This window comes from Bos grunniens, chromosome 10 (genome assembly GCF_055505025.1).
Source record: "Bos grunniens cultivar Pamir isolate PY7600 chromosome 10, Bosgru_T2T1.0, whole genome shotgun sequence".
NCBI classification, from domain to species: domain Eukaryota; kingdom Metazoa; phylum Chordata; class Mammalia; order Artiodactyla; family Bovidae; genus Bos; species Bos grunniens.
The window spans coordinates 57,011,931-57,034,674 of NC_141174.1; the positions used below are offsets into that span (position 1 = coordinate 57,011,931).

Genomic DNA, 22,744 nt, shown 5'->3' on the forward strand with positions numbered 1-22,744 from the left:
GTAGATGACATGTACTGTAAACTGCCCTGTTCATTAATTCCATCACTGTTTCCACTGGTTCCTCAAAGGGCAGTATGTGGCGGGGGGGGGGGGGTGGGGGGGGTGGCGGGGGTCGGGGGGGGGGGTGTGTGTCAGAACTGAGTAGAGCTGTATCCTGTACCAGGTATCCTGGGCTGTTTAAGAAAGGCTCCTATGAGTGTGTCACACTTTAAGCCAACTCTGGAGGCGGTGGAAGGGTGGTGCAAAGTACAGGCCAAGTGGCTGACACAAGGGCCTGTGATGAGGGAACCCAGGGAGAGGCTGAGGATGACAGAACCAATGGATAGAAGCTTTCACCTCGGGCTGCTATACCCACATGGGCCTGTGCCCTGTCATTTCCAAGCAAAGTCCGGTGTGAAGGACTGCTTCTGATGGATCAAAAAGCTGTCAGAATGAAACCTGAAAGCTTACTCTCCCTTCATCAAAGCTCCAATAACAAAAGCAGCCCATGCACTAATTCCTGAATCAGCTTTATTTCTCTGCATAAGGAACCCTGCACAGGCAATTCAAATTAAAACAAAATAAATATATGAATATTCATGTAAAACTGTCCTTTCTAATGAACAATTATACACAATGTACAATTCCATGTTCACTGGGCGGGTTTACAAAAATGTACCATTCCCAACTAAAAATGCACCAAAATGGTTCCATGCAAACTTATCAAAAGTGACCAAAAGTATGGAGGGAAAAACCTGACTGAGAGCACTTTGTCTTTTTTTTTGTACAATCACAGAAAAATAAAAACATCTAATCTTTGTTATCTTTAGAGTAACTAAATGTGGCCACTGTTTATAACGTCGGTTTATGTTCCTAAAACATCTATGTAGTTACCATAAAAGTGTATCAACATTAAACTGGAAGTGAACATTATCGAGAAGAAAGGGGTGATGGCACCCTCGGTAGTCAGTAGTCAGTGTCGGAGCCCTCAGCGTTGTCCACGTTTCGCGAGAGCATGTAGTTGTCCATGTCGATTGATCGGCAGTTGTTGATGGCGTAGCGCAGGCGCTCAGCCATGACCAGCTGGCTAGAGTAGGGGGGCAGTCTCAGCTGGAAGAAGCAGGTCTGTGAGGTAGGCAGACTGTCGTAAGGCTGTGGAGAGAGAGACCCAGAGCTGTGACTGCAGCATTAGGGGGTCATGGCAGGGGCGGGTGGGGAGCAGCGCTACTCATAACCACCGTCCCCAAGGCAGGAGAGCATTTCTCCCTGCCTGCAGGTGGGCTCCACGAACAGGACTGACTGCATGGCCACCTGGAGAGCAAGCAGAGGCTTGGCCGTGGTAGGGAGAGCGCAGGCTCTGGTGTCCTGTGGCCACCTAGCTTTTGGTGAAGATGCTTCTTCCCTCTCCTCATTCTTCGAAGGCCCTCCCGTGTGACATAAGAATGAGCCCTGCCTGGTAGGGTACTTGGGAGAACATGCTTCACATGGTGCCTGCCACAGAGCAACAGAGTTCACTCCCTTTCACCAGAGGGTGCAAACTTGAAGCTGCTATGGATATGCGCCAACAGAGCCAGTGAAATGGAAGGAACAACTCTGAGGGAGTCACCACACTCCTCCCCTCACTGTCCTCCTAGTGAGCCTTCTGCACCCTTTGCCTGCCATCCCACCACCGCTCTGATGAGGAAGGAGCAGTTAATGAAACCCCAGCCCACCTCTTTAACTGATGGTGATACAGTTATTTAAAACAATAATTATGATGCTTAGTAGCAAGACAGAAAAGTGCTGGGGATAGATTATTAGGTGAATATAAATACAATTTATATAAAGTTCCAAACATGTCATGCAAAAATGTGTATGCTTGAGGAATTACACAAAAGTGAAAATGGATACCACTAGAGGGACAGGGTTCCTGTCTCTCCCTGAAAACACTGTTCTGCCCTGCAAACACAACTGTTTTCCAAACTATCTATAATGACAGAATGATATATACTGTTTTTATAATTTAAAAAAAGTTTCAAAAAAAGAATCTGCCCTCTCTTTCTCACTGAACTCCTGGAAACCAGCCCTCCTTTTTGGAACTCGATCAGGTGAGTGCATTTCTAAGAAGTGGGAGATGGAAGGCCCAGAAGCTCAGCTGTGCCAGAGCCAATGACAAATGCAGAAAAACCACAATCCACAAAGACACTAAAGGGGAGTGTCAACAGGTGGCTCTGATCTGGAAACTGGAAAAATGGTTTAAAAGTCACAAAGGAAAGACCAATAGTGGTCAGTTTCCTGAGGATAAAACTTTCCAGGCAGGGATGTTTAGTGGAGTAACTCCTGGGATGGCAGGGTAGCCCAGAACAGATATAAGGCAAGGCTCTTTTCCAGAACTGAATAGAAGCAAACCATTTCCTCCTCTCTGAAGCAACAAAATAGATTCACAGCTTTTAGTTTCTGGCAAGTCATGTAGAAAATTCATGGGAAAGCTCTTTTCATAGCCTTTCCTGTGTGAGGCCTCTCCAGCAAGCCTAGCATAGGAGTAGAGCCCACGCAGGCAGCCTCAGGAGGCAGCAGGAGAGGGCCAGCTTTGACTACAGCAACTTTCAAGGGGTAGTTACTGGAAAAATACCAGAAAGGCTGATACTGAAACTTGATGAAACTGATGGGATAGGCCCTTGTAACGAGGTCCTATTTTCCTTGCTGTTTCTGGAATAAACACTATGGGCCCAGCTCAGAGGACTGCCCAGCTTTTGGGGGGTTGAGAAGGAGAAAAGAGGGGACACAGACACCTCTAACTTAATGTTGGGCTTGAGGGATGTACTAAGTGTCCAGGAGATGGACATAAGGAGATCTAAGTCTGCCCTAAGGAATAGTTAGGAGGCATAGGAAAGCATCTTCTTGGAGGAGATGACATTGGTATTGGGCTTAAAGGATAAATAAGTGCTTGACAGGTATACATGGAAAAGGAATAGGAAAAGAACTTTCTAAAGCAGAGGCAAAAGCCTACACAAAGGAATGGACATTTAAAAACAGTGTCCATGGGTGGTCTTGGAAGTTCTCTGGTGGCCTAGTGGTTAGGATCCCGGGCTTTCACTGTCATGGCCCAGATTCAATCCCTGGTTGAAGAACTGACATCTCACAAGCCATGTGGTGTGGCCAATAACTGCCCCCCCACCCCCCAACAACAACAACAACAAAAACAACTAACCAAAAAAAACAGTGTGGTCTATCAGGAGAAAGGCAAGCAGCCGTAATGGCCAGAAATAGTTAAGTGTCAAGAGGTGATCTCAGAAAGCAGGGCAGAGGCCAGACTGTGGAGGTGTTTAAGGCCGCTAAGGTGGTCAGCGTTTGTCCTGGAATCAACACAAGGGGGCCCTGAACAGTGTAAAAGAAGAGTGGCATGGTCAGATGGGTGCCTGAGAAAGAAAGATGACTCTGGCAGCAGCATGCATTTAAGGCTCTAAGCCGTTTTATTCCTGAGCCATCTGTCATAACGGCAGCTGGGCTGGTGCTCTACAGCAGGGGCCTTTCATGAGGCTGCAGAGAAGCCGCACTGCCTGTTCCGTGATGCACACCACACACGTAGCCGCAGAGCATGTTACTGCTGCTCCCCGTGTTGTCATGTTCTTCCTGGAGCACGTGCTCCAGTTAATGGTTAGTATCTTGGTGAAAACAAATAAACAAGACTGTGTCCCAGTGCAGAAGTCACATGATGAAAAGGCACAGGAAATACAATGCAGAGGTAACAATGATGGCCCTTCTGCCAAGCTTGGCTTTCATTCAGGAAGATACTGGAAGATTCAGTGAAGGTTGTTGGTTGTGGTGTGTTTTCTACATCCATGTAGGACTATTTTTTTTAAATTGAAGTTACGAGATGTTTCTAAACAAGTTTTTCCTGCTTGATTAAAAAGAAAAAAAAATCTGGAAATTCCAAGCATTAATCCTGAATTGGCAGGCCTACTTGAAGCCCAACATGCAAGCAACAAGGAAGCAACAAAGGCAGACATTACCAGAAAGAAAAAATATCTTACTTACCCTATCAACCTTCATGATTTGAAATCTCTGAGAAATATCAGCAGTGTTGGCTGGTAGTCGAGATCTTCCAGACACAAACCTCATGAAAAGCACACGCTCCTCGTTGGAGAACTCCTCCAGTGTGTGCCAGAACCACTGCACCAGCTGATGCTGCTCATCCACCTCCCGGTACCGTACCACTTTCTTCAAGACTTCTACGGAGATCTCAGGCATCCCACACACCATCTGCTCCAGCTGCTTTGCTGTGAGGAGGGACAACAGCGGCACAGGGACGATCCAGGACATTCCTTCTCGGACTGCAGCCACCTGCTCCCAGGAGAGGTTGTTCATTCAACATCTGTGTGCAGACTGGGCACCCATGGTGGACCCAATCGGGTCGGGCACCTCATGTTGCTCATCTGCTCCCAGGCCCTCTACTTGTCCCTCAGAACTGGTATGACTGCACACGATCCAACCTTCTTGCCTCTGACCCTTTGTTAGAGTTTCTCCCTGCTTGTGGGATTCATACATTCTTTCTTGTCCCAGGTCAAGTCAATTCAGGGGCCCACCTTCCCAGCCCCACAAAACTCTAGCCCACGGGGGCCCTTCTAATGCCAACCCCACCCACTCACACTCCTAACCACACATGGCCACAGGCTGTTAAAACTGCTCTGTGGAATACTTCATCTTCTCACCAGGGTAAGCAGCTTTTGGAGGATGTGTCTAGGGCTTCTACTGTCTTTGTAATTTATATTTTCTTTTGAGAATAGTTATATTCTTTTTGTAAAAATCATTTGTGCTAATTGTAAAAAAAAAAAAGTTAGAAAAGTACAAAGAAGAAAGTAAAACTGAGAAGTCCTTTCATAGGAAGGCAGTAAAAAGGATAGAGAATTTAATTAGGAGATGGGTCCTGAATCCCAGCCCCACCACTTCTTTTAATTTTCTCATCTGAAAAAATAAGGCAAATAATTGCTGCTCACATGATTATTATAGGTATTTTAAACGAGTCTGTAATGATTGGGTAGTTAGCTTTTGTTAGCACAGTGCAGAGAACAGATCAGTTGAGGAGTGCCGAAGGGGTGCGGTCAGAGGCTGCCTACACAGTCTGTTTGGCGAAACTACTCCAAGGTTATACAATAGAGCATACTCTAAACAGAGACCTACCACTGTTCAAGGTTTGTTTCATAAATAACTCCTCTACTCTTGGTCAGTTCAGAATCATCTGCCAAACCAGAGAACCTCAGAAGCCACATCTTGAGGAAGGCCATGGAGTTATGATTGTGTAAGGCTGTCATGCCCAGGGCTAAGGAATGAACGGGTAATAAAGACAGTCTCTGCTGACAGAAAAGGGAATGCCCCAGCCAAAATGTGCCAAAAAACAAGCTGAGGTACATGGATGGCTGCTTGAATGGGGAACAACTGGGACAGCTATAGGAAGAACACGGGGTTCTAAGAGACACGGAGGAAGTGAAAGAGGAAGGCGGCATTGTTATCAAGAAAGGAACAAAGCCAGGGCAGAGCAGAGCACAGCTGCTGGAGAACAGGTCAATCTGGCCTTTATAGGAAAGGTCAGCACAAGAGCCTGGATACCATAGTTAAACCTGGTTTGTGATCGTGGCTTTGCCTTGGGCACACTACTTCATTTCTCTGGACTCCGTGCATTCATTTCTGAAATGGTGATAGTAATTTCTATCTCCCCATCGAGTAACTATGGGGAAAACTGCACATGTAGGGGGATGCTACCACATCTGGCATGTTGGAAGTGACCAGGGAATTTATGGTCAGTTATTCAGTCTATAAGGAATAAGCATCTTTAAGCACTAGAGACAAATCCTAAGCCCTGACTGTGTAAACAACATTGCTGACAGGATCCACCCTTACTAAGCTAAGGGGTATAGTTTTCTGACTAGACTTGGCCCAAAGCCAGAGTCGAAGAAGGAACCAGGAGTGAAGAGTATAGAATATATATAATTCAAAGTACTACACAGCCTCAGACCCTGAATCCAACTCTTGAGAAAAGCCCAACATCTCTGCAAATAAGGTATTACTGAATTGGCTACAAAGGACTATATAACCAAAATCACCGCTTTGGGACACAGTATTCATTTCTAAGGTCACTTATCATACTCCCATCATTTACTAAATGCTTACTACACATCAGCACAGAACAAGGATATATAAGTTAGATATAAAAAATACACTCTTCATTCAATGTCTCACACGCTAATTAAAGAAAGAAGACCCAAACTCTGCAGCCTAATTCTTAGTCTACAATTCAGAAGTATGTGATAGCTTGAGGAATTTCTAGGTGACAAAAAAGATCTGCACAGTTACAGACCTAGAGGAAAGAGGCCCTCATGGGATCACAAGGCCAGCCTTCAGGAATTCATTCACAGAGACCCTGACTGAGCTGGAGCAGGACACTGGGCTGGGGGGCAGTAAGACATGAAGACAAAGAAGACTGAGGAAGAGTGAGAATAAGAAGGTGGGTTCTGAAGGCCTGGCCGAGGGCTTGGCCTCCAAGCCAAACACTGGCCAATTCAGGGCTCACCTAAGGCTTTGAGTAAAGAGCAGACCCTGAGATATGGCCTGAAAAGTCTCTGAATAGGGACTGAAATATAGATACAGATTAATCAACACCATGAACTCATACACCAAAAAGCAAAGCTCTCAAATCTCTCATGTGAACCTCTCACCTGTCGGTCCATTTCATGAAGTCGATATTCAATGGCCCTCTCCACATATTCTTTCCTATTAGAAAACGTGAGTGGGATACTATTTCCACCAGGGATTATAGGAACCATTTTGCCATCAGCGCTTTGGCCAACAAAAGAATCAAGAGGAATCATCTATGAATAGAAGAAAGAAGAATTTTTACTCCATAGTAGAAATGACCACAAAAAGTATGTTACACACAAATACAGCAGAACATCAACAGCATCAGAAATCTTATGGATGAAGACAAGGCAAATGAGATAGCTGATTAGGCTACTTCAGGGGTTCCCAACTTTTAGGATCTAATGCCTGATGATCTGAGGTAGAGCTGATGTAATAATAATAGAAATAGAGTGCATAATAAATGCAATGTGCTTAAATCATCCCCAAATCACCCCCTGTCTACCCCTATCCATGGAAAAATTGTCTTCTACGAAATCAGTCCCTGGTGGGTACCAAAAAGGTCGGGGACTGCTGGGCTACTTGATGAGCAGGGAGTGCTGACTCATCTGGTTTTCATTAAAAATGCAGTTGAATCAGTCTCCAAACCAGGTTTGATGAACTCTGGCTATCCCAGGCCTCCTGGGTTCTCTCTGTCCTTCACTCTAACAAGCAGAGAGAATGGATTAAAGGGGAAGGAGCAGAAGCTGAGTGCTGGAGCTGACTCCTGGAGCTGACTCTGTTAGCAGCTATTTAAACTTCTAGGTTGAACTGCTAAGTGTAGCAATGGTATACGGCATGGGTCAGCTGGACAGCAAGCAGAAGGCTATATCTGAGTTTTACACAGGAAAATTCTCATCAACACCAGCAGAAACATGGACCAGCCAGGATTTACCTCATGGAAACTCTCCTCAGTAATCCCACTGTCTTCAATGTGAAGAATGCTGTTGAGAGTCTGCACGTAGAGCAGATCCACCTCTTCCAGGTCTTCCAGGGTGAGTGGAACACAGCAGAGCTGCTTCCACACCAGAGGGGCCAAGTGGAGGTCCAGAGGCTTCTTTGTGCGAATGGCAACCCCCATTAAGATTCCTAAGAACTTAAACTGCATTAAGTGTTCATCAAGGCAGGCAGAAGGATTAAAAAGGAACCTGCAGAATTAAAGGAAATACTTCAAACAAAGTTGTCCTCATTTCTATTATAAACAAGTTATCAAACAGCTAAAGCATTAGTCTAGACCTGTGCTGTCCAATATGGCAGTCATTAGCCACATGCAGCTATTTAAGTTAATTAAATAAAATTTAAAATTCAGTTCTTCAGCTCCTTTAACCACATTTCAGGTGTTCAATAGTGACCTATGGCCTACTGCTATTGTTCTAGATGGCACAGGGACCATATTTTGAATTACTTTGAAGAACCATAAAAAGGGTGAGTGAATGCTCATTAGTCCTTAAGCTACCTGCTCAAAGATGCCCTATTTCCTAAAATCATTTATCCTTTACATGTATACCTGTGGCAGATTCATTTTGATATATGGCAAAACCAATACAATATTGTAAAGTTAAAAAAAAAAAAAAGTCCACGAAGCAGGATCCAAAATTCAAAATTTGACAAATACAGGAACAATACATGATTGCAAATACAAATTGCTGTGACTGGATAGCATTTCAAAGGTTTTAATGAATTTTAATTCATTGAGGGAAGGCCACATGGGCCTTCAGAAATACAAAAGAAGTCTGGTTTCATTTTCAAGTCTGCACTTCCTCTATTCCTCTATATTATAATTCAGTTGGTCTCATAATAAATAACAAGTCATGATGTAAGTGCCTCAGTTTCCTCTCTGTGAAAGAACAGTAACAGTTCCTACTCCTTAGAGCTATAATGAAGATTCAATGGGATAATCCATGTACAACACTTAGAACAGTGCCTAGCATATAGTAAATGTGCACTGTTACTGCAGACATTCAGTAACACTTGCTGACTGCCCTTACCTGTCCCTATTGTAACCCACTTCTGCGGTAGCATTGGGAGATGGTATAAGAAGGTCCACAATACCAGTTTCAAGTTCCTGTAGAAGAATGAACAATTTCTTTAGAAACGCAGTTAAATGTATCAAGAAAATGAACCAATCAACATTAAAGATCATGTTGAACAGAGAATATTGAGGAATTTATAACACTATATGAGAAACAGCAGTCTCTGTAATTATTTTCGTGGCTGTAACTTAAAATGAATTTAGGAACTCCCCCATGGAAAAAATGTCCTGCAGTACACAGAATAAAGATGAAAAAGCCAATCCAGGGCCCGAGCTGGGGTATCTCTGAGCAGGGTATAGTGACATTCAAATAAACTTAATAAATGATAACCAAGTATTATTTTAGATACAGATTTATCAGAAAAATTCTGATACGAGGCAAAGCTGGAAGGATCAGAGCTGATTTGGAAGCAAAACTGTGACTGTAGATCTTAAAATATGGACTTGTTCAAACTCTTAAGATTTGTTTTTCTAATTTCCTTGGACCCTGGCTGTTCTTTGTTCTAAAAGCACCAAAATAAATGGGAGCACATGAGTGGTCCTGGATTTGTCTGTTACAGAAGTGTACATATGTGTCATTGCTGTTTCCTCTGTCTGCTATACAGAACAACAGATGGTAAGTCATTGGTAGATGGCCAAGCACTGGCACTAACTCAGAAACATATCTTCACGAAGCATTTCACAAACCCTTGCAATAATTCACATATACATTACTAATAGCATGGCTTTATGTAAGCATCACAAATGAATTATTGCTTAGATTTATAAAAACATGCCACAGTCATCACTGGAAATAGTAAAACACCCACCATCCAAGTGGACAACTCAGCAGGGGACACTGCATGAATATACCTGGCACATCTCTGTGATTGTGTCATCAAACACTCCTCCGGCGTCATCAGCACCTTCTCCAACTAGCTTAACCTTCCAAGCTCGGGAAGGCAGACGGAGGTCTGAGGCATTCAGTTTAACTACTTGTCTCGCTATTTGAACAAAGATAGGCTTACATTTCCGTCCTCTTTAAAAGAAAGAGAAAACAGAATAAAATATAATGCTCCCAAATCACCAGAAATGTCACTTGAAGATATTCTCCCATCAGTGAAGGAACAGGCCAGCTTAACAGCAGCCAAACACTGTGCTAGGCTCACTGTAATTACACTGGGTACTGACATAAAATACTATTACTATTCTACTTTACAAATGAGGAAGCTAAGGTTACAGAGATGAGTCAGTTGTGAGTCCCGTTAACGAAATGTACACATATAGCGTGCTAACCTGGTTGATATCCTCTTTACAGTAATTTGAGGTCCATAGTTTTTGCCTTGAACCATGGTTTTTCCTATAGAGCGCACCATTGGGAGGGTGTAGACTCTTGGGGCTAACAAAGGCCGAAGCTGTCCCTGCACAATGCCCCATGTTCCAGCATTATAATGAGACGTACTATTCTGTAACAGAAAGTAAGCTTAGCAGAAATGGTACAATCTAAGGCTTAAAAGAAGTAACATGTCACTTTTAGAAATGCACTTTAAAAGCATAAATCTGGGTATTAGCCCTTATTGGCAATTTATTCAAAATATTTTTCTGATAAAGTATGATTATTATTTTTAAAATACAGAAAAAGACATACACATAAGCACATAAATAAAATCATTCCCTAATATTACCATATGGAGATGGCCCCATTAACACTTTCATTCACTTCCTTCCAGTTGCCTTCCTTTCCACATTTTCAAGATTGTACTATTTATATAAATTTTCTGTTTTTCTCACTTCAATTTATACCATAAACATTTCTCTCATTAACTATAAACAGGATGCTAACATTCTGTTAGTGCTGCACAGTATTCAGTTGCCACGTTGATTATCTATTTCCAACAATGATTTCTCATGTCTCTCATACACTCATAACTGGGTTACCAAAAGGATTTTTGACTAACAGTTTTACAAACTAATACACATTTTGGCAGGCATGCCTACACATTAAACAAACAAACATAGCCAGCTTTCTTTCTTTCTAAATTACTAGACTGTTCTATAAAGACAATCACATCAGCCAAATTTACTTTATCTCCCCACTACCCCTCCACAGGGTATGTTCATTTGTAAGGACAGCAGGAAGGCTCCAGAGTTTCTCACACTCACTTATACAACCCCTTTGACGGAGGTATTAACACTTTTGTGTGCTTAAGTTTTAAAATCATATACTACAGTTTGTAGAAAACACATGTTTAGTCATTCATACTTCTTTGAACTTTCGACAAACCAAAACACTGAAGGAAGACCATTTTGTGTCCAACAGCATGATAACCTATATCTGGATCATCCTTAATCCAACAATAAAATAAGAACAGAATTGTTGCCTTTTCTAGATCTCCTGGGTGCTAAAAGCATTAGCCATGGAGGAAGTATCTGAAGGCTGAAAAAAAGGCCCAGGGATGTGGTGAGCACAGCACAGGCACTGCTTCCTAAGCCAGCGCGTTACCTGGTTGTTGGGGCTGAGGTTCAGCAGCCTCCAGGATGAGTACATGAGGTCAGAGAAATGGTAAAGCAGCCGGAGCCTGGCCCTCGCAGTGTGAATGCTCACCTCCCTCAGAGCCCCGTACTGGGGGGGCACTGTATCGGGCAGGCCCAGCTGCAGAGGCACTGACACACCTGCCCAGAACACAAATGCACAATTGTAAAGGAAAATGCAATGTTTTCATTTTTAGCATTTTGAAAAATTTCAAACACATACAGAAGTTGCAAGTATATAATGGAACACCCATTCCCACCACTTATAATTAATATTTTGCTATATATACTTTATCACTTATCAATTCCTCTATCCATCAATTCATCTTAAATTTTTGATGCACTAGTGTTGGTTTGTAAAACATCTTTTTTATTTATCATTATGGAAACTTACTTTTTTCTCCTTTAATTTACTTTCCCATTTACCTATGGACTTAGTTTCTTCACACACACACATACAAACCCAAAACAAAACAAAAAACCCAAATTCATTCTTTCACATTCAATAACATTTCATTCTTGACATCTTCATAATAACACAAGGTGTGGACCAGGACCAGAGAGGAAGTTCTGGAAAATGGAAATGGGCAACTCAGCAGAACCCCCTCCCACACTTACTAGGGCTCTGACAGAAAGTTAACATGACAGAATGAAAGATATGAGTCCATGATTCATGGAGGTTTTATACTAAAGAATAAGCTCTGTAGAAGCAAAGACTACAAGGACTGTATCCATGGGTATCCTCTTACAGAAATGCACAAAACTCTAAGAATGAGATACTCAACTTATTCGAGTTTCCTGCAAATAATCATTTGTACACCTCAGTTCTCAGAGGTATTTTCCTATTAGTTAAAGCTAACATGGACCCCCTCTGTCCATGGGGGTTGCAAAGAGTCACATGACTTAGCAACTAAACAAACATTTACTGACTACTTCTATGTGCCTGACACTGTTCTAAGAGCTTCATAAGAACTGATTCATTTACTCCTGCAGTTCTTTACAATAGGTGCTATTATTATGCTTTTTTTATAGACAAGGAAACTGAATCTCAGGGTCACCCAGCTCCCAAGTGGCAGATTCAACCTGAGCAATGTGGTTTTTGAGTCTGAACCTTTAGCCACCATGCTGTCTAGTCTCTGTCCCGAAGTGGAAGGGAAACCCTGATGGAAGCTGAAGAAGCCCCTGAGAACCTGAAATTGTCAGTGGCCTAGCAGCACTGCTCATTCTATTAGAACATTCTTGTTTGGAATCTACTTGGCAGGCCTACCTTGTTCTCTAAGGGTATCTAAGAGAAAACAATCGGTATGGGGAATTTTCCCCAAGGACCTGTGGCTAAGAAGTAGGGGGCTCCAAAAAGGGATAGGAAAACAGCTTTCAGGCACAAGATCACTTCAGGGACATTCTAGTGCCTCAGATACCAGAGAGGACTTGATGGTTTATGAAAGAGGTAGCCCAATATGAAGAAATGCATAGGATGATAAATATCATACTTAAGGGAATGGTTACACTTGTGGGGAATGATATGCATTTAATTTTCTTTATATGTTTTGTAGATCTATAAGGTTTCATAATAAATTAAAAGCAAAACACACAAAAGATAGAAATATCCCATCACTGGAGTAAAATGGTAACAATTTTTTTTTCTGCTGTGCCAATGTATACACAACATCATGTTTCAAACCACTGACTTGGGTGGAGAATTCGACAAGTGGTCTCAGGGCTTTTCATCTTTATTAACAGCATGCCTTAGAAAGCTATAATTCATCACTTTTACATACAAAAAATACTTCATTGCTGTTCTAAAATTATAAATTTGCTTGTCTAAGTAATATGTTTTCTTCTTTTGGGGAGCAGAGAGGCACTGCTATGTAATGAAGTCTGTAGGAGAATTGCCTGCTTTGAAAGTATCTGCAGTGCTGTAGCACAAAGAGTGCTTTGGTTGTGTGGGGGAAGGTCTGATGGCTTCAGAATGGTGCCTGGATGCAGTGTGAAGCTGGCAAGCAGACAGTGCAGCTGGGGTGAAAGAGAGGTTGCTGGAGCACAGCTATTTCCTCCCTCACCTGGTGCTCTTGGCGGGACAGGCGGCGCTGTCCATGCAGCACTGTGGCAGCGGCCAGCTGAGATCTGCCGAACATTTTTCCCTTGCAGAACTGTTACCAGGGTTGGTTCTCGAACGTGGTTGGTATGACCTAAGCCAAGCTGGGAATAAATTACAAATACTCAGATATTCAATTAGAAAGAGGAAGACAGAAAGCCAAGACGATAAAATTTTGTCTTGGATGGTAGCAGACATAAATAAGTTATTATCTGTATCAAGCAACAATATGAAAATAATGAAGTTAATTTGATTTTCTCTATCAGAATGATCCTCATAGCTCATTACTGTCTCCTATAAATTAACCTGCAACAAGGCCGTTCCAAATCTAGCAAAGGAGTCTCAATGACTGAAAACATCTTTTCCACCTCTAGACAGGAAATAAATTCTTGGAAAGTTAAAAAAAAAAAATATATATATATATATATAACAGAGTGATCCCTAGAGTTTTTACTTAAAACACACTGATTTCTTGATTTTTAACATAGATTGCCTGTGTAACAGTAAATAAACAATTATAAAAATACACACAGAATAAAATTCTCATCTCCAGATCTCTGTTCTTCGGGCCTGACTAGGATACCCAGTGTTTTGGTGGCTGAGCACCTCAACATCATCAGGCAGGATAATGTCAAGGTCCACCAGGGACCTTCCAAAGGTGTCCCCACATCAACTCTCTTCTCATTAAGACAATGTGCAACCAGAGTGATGACCAGCTTCCCCACCTGTTAATATAATGAGGAGACCACAGAGCCAAAAGGAGGCTACTATGAATAATACTGGACCTTGAACTTGAGGGCTGCTGGTTCTAGAGACAGCCATAAGTAAAGCAGATTTACAGAGGACGGGGATGTGGTTCTGCATGTGGAGCTGAAAGCCACTGTAGTAGGAGGAATCTCAGACCTCCTCCACCAAAGTACATCCCAACTCCACACACAGGATAGGCTGAACACATCAACCTCTTGAATCTTTTGTCAATCTCTTACAGGCTCGGTTTATTGCTCTGCATAATGGGAGTGACAAGACCTCCTGAACAAACACAAATATACTTTGTACACTGTCATATCATAAAATATAAAAGTATTGTTGTTTTATTCTTTCCATTTTTTCAGATCAACTGATGCTTCCAGTACGTAATCTCTCTTATTACTGTAGTGAAAATGATGATGATTATTGATGATAGTAGCAAATACTTATAAATACAAATACTTGGCCATTTACTATGTGCCAGGCGCTTCTCAGTGTGTACACACACACATATATTGAGTTAATCCCCTTAACTACATTTGTATTGCCATATTTCTCTTTAAACAATGATACATTTACTAGGGCACAAGCAACAGAGATACGCACAACTGGACTCCAAATAATCTGTTGTAGAGCACGATGATGTGCTTGAGGCCTTGTGTAGATATTCTGAGTTTCTAGCTTATATCTTTGCCAAATGAACAATTCTGTCAGATTTCTAGACATGAGAGAACAGCAGTGAAGTAAATATTTACCTGACCTTCTGAATTGCTCCCCCAGGCATACACATCTCCAGTTGATGCCAATGCAAGTGTGTGTTCAGCTCCAACAGCCACATCTTCGATGACCACTCCAGCCAGGACAGGGATTTGCTGTGGTCGATTGTGATTGCGAGCACGCCCTTCTGGCAAGCCTATCAAGCGATCTGAAAAAAACAGCAAAAGGACATTTATGGATGGTACACCATAGTCCTTTTCTAATTTCTAATGAGTCATTTAATGTCTATGGTGGTATGGCAATGACATATATATCTCACTGGGGCAAAAAAGGGTTTTCTGGTAAGGTATACTGGATTCTGAGTGGATAAAGTTTAAAACTGCTTCTTTGCAAAATGTCACAATCTCCTTATTCATAAAAATAAATGAAATTAAATCTAAAATGATTAGCTTACTTCAAACGAAGAGGTTACCTCTAGCATCCTCATACTTGAGAGGACTTGCACAAAAGTTACAAAGGCTCTAGAGTTCTTGCAGCCTAAGAAAACACATCATGCAACCTTTCTTGTTCTCAAAGCCAACTTCTCGCCTTATCTTTGCTGCCAAACTCTACAAAGTGCAGGCTAGTTCCTGTTGTTTCACATGCTGTTTGGCTTGGCCACCTTCTGTAGCCTAACTTCCATTCTCATCACTGCACTGAAACTACTCTCAAAAGCCATGAATAGCACCTAACTGCCTACTGCAGCCCACAGAGCTCTACTTTACCTTCTGATAATGTGGCCTCAGCTCCTCCTGCCCCTCAGACACTGCACTGTCCTGGCTCACTGGCTACCTCTCTCTCTCTCCACTCCTTTCAAAGCCAACTCTCCTGAGTCCTCTTCCTGTGCTTACATGCCCTTTACTCACATTCCAGAGTTTTATCCTCTTACTCTTCTATCCCATGTTCTCTCCCTGGGTTTCTTAGAGCCAATTTATATGGCTTTAACTACAATATTATCCATTAGGCAAACCAACATCTCTATAAGCAATCTCTCTGGAGTTTCAGACCTAAATCCTCAGTAACTTGCCAGACTTCTCCATACATGTAGCCTAGAGTACATGGCCCAAATTCAATATGACTAAAACTAAGCTCCTTGTCTCTTTCCCCAAAACCAACCCCTTGTCCTGTCAGTGGTGTCAACATTCTTCCAAGACTAGAAACTTCAATCACAGCTTATTCCTTCCTCTTCTTCACATCTGCCTCAAACACCCTTCAGTCACTACAACTTGCCAGGAAGTTGACTTACAAAAGTGAACAGGTTTCCAGGGATATGGATGGCTGGATTTGGATTTACTTAAGATTTGAATCCTGAATCCTGTGAATTCCTAAGACCTGAGCCCCCCAGTCCCTGCAAGGGCTGGGAAGTGAGGCAGGATCCAGAGGAGCTTGGTGGTCAAGGCAGTCTTTGTGGCAGCAAGGTAAAAAGGCAGCAGAGATGAGGAAGGGAAGGCTTTGGCAGGAATTCTTCTAGCAAGAATGAAGGCTCTGGAAGGGGGGGTGATCAATGAGGAGGAGAGTTTGTCCTAACAGCAAACATCATGTAAGAGGAGGTGAAAAGTAGCTGGGGAATGACAGTCACTCATCAACCAGAATGAGAAGTGACTCAATTTAAGCATTTTCTATCTAGCTGGAGGGCACATATTTCTGTAATACATGTGTGCACAAAATAAGCAATATAATTAACGCCTGGAAAATGCCTTACCTTGACCAAAGGTATACACATGACCATCTTTGGTTAATGCAACAGAAAACTGAGTTCCACAAGCAACCTTTTTTATTCCAATTCCACAAAGGACATCAACTTTCTGCAAAGTAAAAGGGTAAGGGACATACTTTAAAAAGAAAAACACTCAAATTTGCCTACTGGTATGTATAAACTCAAGGACTATCTTCCAGAAAAATATTAATACTCACCCACCTATTTCCAGTCAAATCCACACTCCTAAATGTTATTTTCTCATACTGCTCTGCAGGCTACCTGAATTTGGGTGAGTTCTATAGGGGGTACAGGATGTTTGACTAAAATCCTCCAGCACCCCATGTGAAGTGGAAACACTGCTCTGCACAAGAGAAACCAAAGAGAACTCTATAGCTGTTTCAGATTAGATCAGTCGCTCAGTCGTGTCCGACTCTTTGCAACCCCATGAATCGCAGCACACCAGGCCTCCCTGTCCATCAAAAACTCCCGGAGCTCACTGAGACTCACGTCCATCGAGTTAGTGATGCCATCCAGCCATCTCATCCTCTGTCGGCCCCTTCTCCTCCCGCCCCCAATCCCTCCCAGCATCAGAGTCTTTTCCAATGAGTCAACTCTTCGCATGAGGTGGCCAAAGTACTGGAGTTTCAGCTTTAGCATCATTCCTTCCAAAGATCCCAGGGCTGATCTCCTTCAGAATGGACTGGTTGGATCTCCTTGCAGTCCAAGGGATTCTCAAGAGCCTTCTCCAACACCACAGTTCAAAAGCATCAATTCTTCGGCGCTCAGCCTTCTTCACAGTCCAACTCTCACATCCATACATGACCACAGGAAAAACCATAGCCTTGACTAGACAAACCTTTGTTGGCAAAGTAATGTCTCTGCTTTTGAATATGCTATCTAGGTTGGTCATAACTTTCCTTCCAAGGACTAAGCATCTTTTTTTCATGGCTGCAGTCACCATCTGCAGTGATTTTGGAGCCCAGAAGAATAAAGTCTGACACTGTTTCCACTGTTTCCCCATCTATTTCCCATGAAGTGATGGGATCGGATGCCATGATCTTCGTTTTCTGAATGTTGAGCTTTAAGCCAACTTTTTCACTCTCCTCTTTCACTTTCATCAAGAGGCTTTTGAGTTCCTCTTCACTTTCTGCCTTAAGGGTGGTGTCATCTACGTATCTGAGGTTATTGATATTTCTCCCGGCAATCTTGATTCCAGCTTGTGCTTCTTCCAGTCCAGCGTTTCTCATGATGTACTCTGCATATAAGTTAAATAAACAGGGTGACAATATACAGCCTTGATGAACTCCTTTTCCTATTTGGAACCAGTCTGTTGTTCCATGTCCAGTTCTAACTGTTGCTTCCTGACCTGCACACAAATTTCTCAAGAGGCAGATCAGGTGTTCTGGTATTCCCATCTCTTTCAGAATTTTCCAGTTTATTGTGATCCACACAGTCAAAGGCTTTGGCATAGTCAATAAAGCAGAAATAGATATTTTTCTGGAACACTCTTGCTTTTTCCATGATCCAGCAGATGTTGGCAATTTGATTTCTGGTTCCTCTGCCTTTTCTAAAACCAGCTTGAACATCAGGAAATTCATGGTTCACATAGTGCTGAGGCCTGGCTTGGAGAATTTTGAGCATTACTTTCCTAGCGTGTGAGATGAGTGCAATTGTGCGGTACTTTGAGCATTCTTTGGCATTGCCTTTCTTTGGGATTGGAATGAAAACTGACCTTTTCCAGTCCTGTGGCCACTGCTGAGTTTCCCAAATTTGCTGGCATATTGAGTGCAGCACTTTCACAGCATCATCTTTTAGGATTTGGAATAGCTCAACTGGAATTCCATCACCTCCACTAGCTTTGTTTGTAGTGATGCTTTCTAAGGCCCACTTGACTTCACATTCCAGGAGGTCCGGCTCTAGGTCAGTGATCACACCATCATGATTATCTGGGTCGTGAAGATCTTTTTTATACAGTTCTTCTGTGTATTCTTGCCATCTCTTCTTAATATCTTCTGCTTCTGTTAGGTCCATACCATTTCTGTCCTTTATCAAGCCCATCTTTGCATGAAATGTTCCTTTGGTATCTCTGATTTTCTTGAAGAGATCTCTAGTCTTTCCCATTCTGTTGTTTTCCTCTATTTCTTTGCATTGATCGCTGAGGAAGGCTTTCTTATCTCTTCTTGCTTTTCTTTGGAACTCTGCATTCAGATGTTTATATCCTTCCTTTTCTCCTTTGCTTTTCGTTTCTCTTCTTTTCACAGCTATTTGTAAGGCCTCCCCAGACAGCCATTTTGCTTTTTTGCATTTCTTTTCTACGGGGATGGTCTTGATCCCTGTCTCCTATACAATGTCATGAACCTCATTCCATAGTTCATCAGGCACTCTATCTATCAGATCTAGGCCCTTAAATCTATTTCTCACTTCCACTGTATAATCATAAGGGATTTGATTTAGGTCATACCTGAATGGTCTAGTGGTTTTCCCCACTTTCTTCAATTTAAGTCTGAATTTGGCAATAAGGAGTTCATGGTCTGAGCCACAGTCAGCTCCTGGTCTTGTTTTTGCTGACTGTATAGAGCTTCTCCAACTTTGGCTGCAAAGAACATAATCAATCTGATTTCGGTGTTGACCATCTGGTGATGTCCATGTATAGAGTCTTCTCTTGTGTTGTTGGAAGAGGGTGTTTGTTATGACCAGTGCATTTTCTTGGCAAAACTCTAGTAGTCTTTGCCCTGCTTCATTCCGTATTCCAAGGCCAAATTTGCCTGTTACTCCAGGTGTTTCTTGACTTCCTACTTTTGCATTCCAGTTCCCTATAATGAAAAGGACATCTTTTTTGGGTGTTAGTTCTAAAAGGTCTTGTAGGTCTTCATAGAACCGTTCAACTTCAGCTTCTTCAGCATTACTGGTTGGGGCACAGACTTGGATTACTGTGATATTGAATGGTTTGCCTTGGAAACGAACAGAGATCATTCTGTCATTTTTGAGACTGCATTCAAGTACTATAGCTGTTTAAAGAACACTAAAAAACCAGGTAAAGCCACAGGCTGCTCCCAGTCAGATTTTTTTCTGCTTTCAGAGGTAACAGTAACTGCTTTATATGTTCTTCAGAGAGGCAGTCCTTCCCTTCTGTACCTACTGCTGAGTATTTACCAATCCAGCTATCAAGATGTCACAGACTATATATGAGAGTGAAATCTGGAGTTGAATGTAAATTGAATACTTGTAAATCACGCTGTTTGTTAAACATATTAGAAAAATCCACATAAAAAGAATGTACAAGAGTTCTGAAGAGCAAAGAAACCTTCTATAAGGTGAACAAAGACTCTAAATTATTGTTTATGCACTGGGCTTTCCTATTACTTTTAAAAAGGCACACACCTGTATAATTCAGTGGTAATAACAAGCTGAAATGGCAGCCACAAGCAGAGTTACAAAAGATTGTTCACATTTCCCTTCATAAGATATCCTGGGAATATATTTATACTTATTTCTTCTCTATATGGGAGGTAGTTCTACACTATTCAGTCCATGACAAAGACAGATATTTGTCCTTGCAGAATTTTTATATCCAGTTTAGTAATTAATGACTTATTTAAAATAAGGTCTGCTGCTGCTGCTAAGTTGCTTCAGTTGTGTCCGACTCTGTGTGACCCCATGGACTGCAGCCTACCAGGCTCCTCCATCCATGGGATTTTCCAGGCAAGAGTACTGGAGTGGGGTGCCATTGCCTTCTCCGAAAATAAGGTCTAGAATGATGGAAATCTAAGAATAAGCAAAGGAAGCTTCTATATTTCATTATGAACTATCAAAAATGTTAGAAGTAAATTACTTCCAACTAAAAAGAGGTACTGACATAGAAGAAAACCATGGTGTCTGCATCCCTAGATTAAAGACAATACTGACCTGAGGTGAAGATTTTGCAGTGGAATTTCCTAAACCTAGTTTTCCATAGTCCCCATCTCCAAAAGCCCACACCATGGAGCCATCTGCTGACACCGCCAATGTGTGGTTTAAGCCACAAGCCACCTGGAGAAAGAAGAGGGTGCTCAGTAAGGCAAATCACAATGCCTAAAATACATACCCATTTCTGGGACCCTTTTTATTCACTTCAGTGAAAATGTTGGCTCTTTTTTCAGAAGATTTGTATTGGTTTCAGGGTTTTACATATGTTAACCAAATATGTCATGAAGAAAATATTCTTATCATTCACAAACAAAAGACAACCTTCTTTTCTTCAAAGAAAAAGCTTTCAAATATCTATGGCTAACTCTGAATTAGACAGTACACAAGACAGGAAAAAAGTACATATGATTAAAAAATACTCATTCACACCAGAGACAGTCTAAGGAATAATAAAAGATAAAAGATAGTAGAAAATAACATTTTATCTCCTCTTTTCATTAAGAGAGAATCTCAACATGTATAGGTCATGGACAATTATTACTTAAGAGCAGCAGCTACCAATATGCTGCAATTCCGCCATCTACTTCCAGGATAACGAACAGGAGTTACTATATTATTTAAAGGTTTCATATCAAGTTGTATTATGAATAGGAGTGTGAAATATTCACATCCTGAATTATGACTTTCATTTGTTAACCAATTACCAATTAGGCCAAACAAAATGTACATCAGGATAAGTACAACTGGTGGTTCTAATCTTCCTGAAAGGATAGTATCCAAGTGCACACAGAGGAAACAAGAAACTATGATCAGATAGAACATATTATTGACTTATTCCTTGCCTGTCCAATCTGATATCCCTCCAGTGCAGTCACTCTCTCTGGAAGTTTTTTGTTAGAGGTGTTTCCCAGACCCAGACGACCATAGTCACCATTCCCAAAGGTAAACAGTTTGCCATCTGATGTTACCACTGCTGAGTGTTTGAAGCCACAAGACATCTACAAATAGAACCAACAAGAACAAAAATGTTAATAAGAGGGTATACTAAGAAAGAAATCAGTCATTTGGGTTTTTAATACAGTAATAATCTTTAAAATAAACTTCACTGGCAACTCAGGATCTTCAAGACCAGTATGTCCTATCCACCCAAGTGGCCCTCTTGCTCCTGCAAGTCTGATCTAATCATCTTCAGAAAGACCAAGATAAACAGCACACCTTGGAAGAACTGTTGCTGCTCTTCAGCTGCAGAGATGACCTAGACTATATGAGTTAATGAATGGGGAAATTTTTTGTAAACTCTAAGGTACTATGCAATTTGACAACACTATTTTAGATCGCTAATTGATTTTCCAGAAAAAAGTATACAAACTCAACCTTTGTAATAATAATGACAGGTTGAAAGCAAAGCTTTCCATTTATTAGTAGATCAAGAACTGTGGGACAGGAGTTAAACCTCACCTTTTACAAAGACCTGAAGCACCCTGGCCTAGGTCAACCAGTTGGTAGAGGAAAAACAGTCCATTCTAATACCAAAACCCATTTAAATCCCTGAGACACTCAAAAATGACTGTGAACCACCAAAAACACTGGATCTTTTATGATGGGGTAATATGTTTTTACTACTGTTTTTTCATTACCCAATCTTGAGATCTAAACCCAGTATGTTTACATTCAAAGATAAACTTCTCCATATCCTGCCTGACCTGCACCACTTCTTCTCCCTGTAAGGCCTCGATCTGCCTGGGCCGTCGCTGCCTGTCGCTGTTCCCATGGCCGAGTTTGCCATAATCACCATCTCCCCAGCTAAAGACCTCACCACTTTCAGTCAGGGCCATTGAGTGCCCATCAGAACCACAGGAAGTCACCAGCTGGGTCACCACAAAGCCTGCAACAGAGCAGAAATGCAACAAGAGTCACTGGGTGGTAAAAGTTCCCTCTTTGTTGAAGCTGCTACAAAGTAGTTTCATAGAATAAAAAAAATACCACAATAGTACTAGAGAAATAAAAAAGAATATCTTTAATTTTAAATCTAAATTGTAGCCATAACCTAGAAATTTGGGAGCAGTAACATAAAACGAGGAGAAGGCAATGGCACCCCACTCCAGTACTCTTGCCTGGAAAATCCCATGGACGGAAGAGCCTGGTAGGCTGTAGTCCATGGGGTCGCTGAGAGTCGGACACAACTGAGCGACTTCACTTTCACTTTTCACTTTCATGCATTGGAGAAGGAAATGGCAACCCACTCCAGTCTTCTTGCCTGGAGAATCCCAGGGACGGCAGAGCCTGGTGGGGTGCCATCTATGGGGTCGCACAGAGTCGGACATGACTGAAGCGACTTAGCAGCAGCAGCAGCAGCAACATAAAATGA

General features: G+C 41.9%; 1 protein-coding gene across 39 annotated transcripts in view; it reads right to left on the reverse strand.

Moving 5' to 3' along the window:
- Positions 1 to 493: 493 nt before the first annotated feature.
- HERC1 (HECT and RLD domain containing E3 ubiquitin protein ligase family member 1) overlaps positions 494 to 22,744 on the reverse strand; it is a 214,403-nt gene continuing 192,152 nt past the window's right edge. For all 39 annotated transcript variants that reach the window (XM_086321411.1, XM_086321393.1, XM_086321423.1 and 36 more), the window contains 14 exons: positions 22,080 to 22,261; positions 21,219 to 21,374; positions 20,377 to 20,499; positions 16,474 to 16,576; positions 14,771 to 14,940; positions 13,234 to 13,372; positions 11,145 to 11,314; positions 9,938 to 10,107; positions 9,515 to 9,680; positions 8,619 to 8,695; positions 7,526 to 7,778; positions 6,672 to 6,824; positions 3,997 to 4,302; positions 494 to 1,131 (listed from right to left, as the gene is read on the reverse strand). In XM_086321411.1, coding sequence (XP_086177537.1) covers positions 946 to 1,131; positions 3,997 to 4,302; positions 6,672 to 6,824; positions 7,526 to 7,778; positions 8,619 to 8,695; positions 9,515 to 9,680; positions 9,938 to 10,107; positions 11,145 to 11,314; positions 13,234 to 13,372; positions 14,771 to 14,940; positions 16,474 to 16,576; positions 20,377 to 20,499; positions 21,219 to 21,374; positions 22,080 to 22,261 — 2,354 coding nt within the window. In that variant the 3' untranslated portion in view covers positions 494 to 945. The remainder of the gene's footprint in view (positions 1,132 to 3,996; positions 4,303 to 6,671; positions 6,825 to 7,525; positions 7,779 to 8,618; positions 8,696 to 9,514; positions 9,681 to 9,937; positions 10,108 to 11,144; positions 11,315 to 13,233; positions 13,373 to 14,770; positions 14,941 to 16,473; positions 16,577 to 20,376; positions 20,500 to 21,218; positions 21,375 to 22,079; positions 22,262 to 22,744) is intronic.